General features: G+C 41.9%; 1 protein-coding gene and 1 long non-coding RNA gene across 6 annotated transcripts in view; one reads left to right on the plus strand and one right to left on the minus strand.

Moving 5' to 3' along the window:
- The window catches only part of LOC105108378 (uncharacterized), a 4,790-nt gene extending 4,130 nt beyond the window's left edge, over window positions 1–660 (minus strand). For 3 of the 4 annotated variants that reach the window (XR_839055.1, XR_839057.1, XR_839054.1), the window contains exon 1: window positions 577–660. This is a non-coding gene — a long non-coding RNA (uncharacterized LOC105108378). The remainder of the gene's footprint in view (window positions 1–576) is intronic. The other variant, XR_839056.1, reaches the window with a different exon arrangement.
- Window positions 1–829, plus strand: part of LOC105108379 (truncated transcription factor CAULIFLOWER A-like) — a 12,596-nt gene extending 11,767 nt beyond the window's left edge. For both annotated transcript variants that reach the window (XM_011002673.1, XM_011002671.1), the window contains exons 6-7: window positions 483–524; window positions 629–829. In XM_011002673.1, the coding sequence (XP_011000975.1) occupies window positions 483–524; window positions 629–733 (147 nt within the window). In that variant the 3' untranslated portion in view covers window positions 734–829. The remainder of the gene's footprint in view (window positions 1–482; window positions 525–628) is intronic.
- Window positions 830–2,045: the final 1,216 nt, after the last annotated feature.

Consider the following 2,045-nt stretch of genomic DNA (forward strand, 5'->3'; position numbering starts at 1 on the left):
GGAGGCAGGTAGAGACAGTTGCCGTAGGGAAAACAGATGGGGAGTGATTAATTATCATGAAAAACAATTCCTAATGATAAGAAGAACAAAGGATTGTCCCAAGAAATTTGGTGCTCTTTTCTCCTCATATTCTTGCAGTTTAGGCTTGATGTGTTACTTTTCTTTAGGTCTCTGTTTTCCCCTTGAATCACTATGAGAGTACTAATTAATAATTCCACTCAAAACAGCAAAGAGAAAGCACAAAACTAAGAATTTTTAGCTAGGTTGTCAATAAATTACATGGGAATTTTTCTGATTGCTTCTTCACTTTCGCATTTAAGGTTTGGTGTGCAACTTTTTCCTACTGGGCAGGGTCATTATTTTCCAAGATTAGGTCTCTTACTGTTTTAAGTGCCTAATAAACGTAGTGCTCTTGCTTAAGCTGTTAAGGTTACAAACGGATCGATACTTTGCTAACTCCCATTTGCTATTACTAATTACAGGAACAAGATCTGACAGATGAAAATAATCTCATAGAAAGAGAGGTAAATTAAGTTGAAAATATTCTAGTAAAAGAAAACAAAACGAACTACTCGCCTAATATCAGATATGCACTGATCAGCTTGTCTCTCTGTATCATGAAAACCAGATATCTGCAATCATCAACAATGGCAACCTCGCCAGCCAGCATGGCCGTGTTGTTGAAGATCCGGATTGTGTTCATCCTTCTCCGCTGGACTTGTTTCACTTTTAGCAAGATCTCAAAAGGACAGATGGCGTATCCCGGATGCTTACGTGTGGGGAATAATATATAGGCATTCAGTATACCCACCTGGTGCCAGGTGGTGGTCAAAACAAATTATTAAGCATGTAACTAGTTGCCAGTTGGAAGCACAAGCCTTTACCAAGTGGCACGTCAGCTTACCTATATATATGTCTGCTCAGGATTGGGCCGTTTAGTTGGGTCCCTTATATGCTGTAATAGTAGTGGCTGTGAATAATTGATGCATGCACGGCATTCGTCATTTCTACCACGCATGTGGGTAGATGCCGGGATTGCGAGACCGGTCCGATGACCCTCCAGCTAGTAGTGGCTTCAGGATGGTTATCATGACTACTGTTGTTATTATGATCATAATAATAGCTGTTATTGATGTTATTTCGTAGCCTTGGTAAGGAGAATATATGTTTCTCAGGGACTAGCTCGGGCTATTTTAATGGCCGTCCTACACGGTGTCATATGCAAACTTGCATCCTATTTCTTGCAAAATGCCCTGTAATTTACACTTGTGAGCGGCTTATCGTTGTTTCAAGCACATGACAAGGCATCCATAGTTCTGACGAACATGTCTCCTCCTCCTTGGCCCCTAACCCTGAGACCAGAACGATGAAACAACCTTAGCTGACATCTATATATCTCCTTTATTGGATATTGAAACTGGGAAACTGCCATATGCACAATGGAGAAGTATCATGAAAAATGCTAAACTCGTGAGAGGTTGGAGAACCTCTAGGATGACGTGGCTCTTTGCATGGTTAGATTGATGTGGCAAGTATTGGAGGATGCATGGTGGCTAGATTCTTTGATGCACTCACACAACAAGCTCCCGGCCCTGATGGGATCGAGATCCTTGGATAGCCAAGTTAGAAAAAAGAAAAAGAAAAGTACAAGCCTAAAAAGATGGTACTGTTGGTATTGAAAGAGATGCCATGCCAGAGAAGAGGATGAACAAGGATTGAGAGATGAGAGATTGGGAATACCCCTCCCTGCCTCAAGGCTAGCTCATATAGTCTCTGGAGCCCAGCTATCTTGGTTGGAAAGCAGGGCATAGATGTAAATCCCTTTGCCACTTGTGATCTCAAAGCATGATGATCAGGAGATGAATTTCTAGAATATTCGATGAGATATTGCAAAGCCTAGCTAGACGTACGGTGATATCGTCAACCTGGCAGAAGCACGTGTGTCTGCATTCGATGCATGAAAGCTCTTGGATGCCTCCTCTCTCTCAGAAGGTATTGTATAGGATCAATAGGAGAGTACTAGTACGTGCCTGAACGAACAGGCA

Source organism: Populus euphratica, unplaced genomic scaffold (assembly GCF_000495115.2).
Source record: "Populus euphratica unplaced genomic scaffold, PopEup_1.0 scaffold191.1, whole genome shotgun sequence".
Classification (NCBI taxonomy): Eukaryota; Viridiplantae; Streptophyta; class Magnoliopsida; order Malpighiales; family Salicaceae; genus Populus; species Populus euphratica.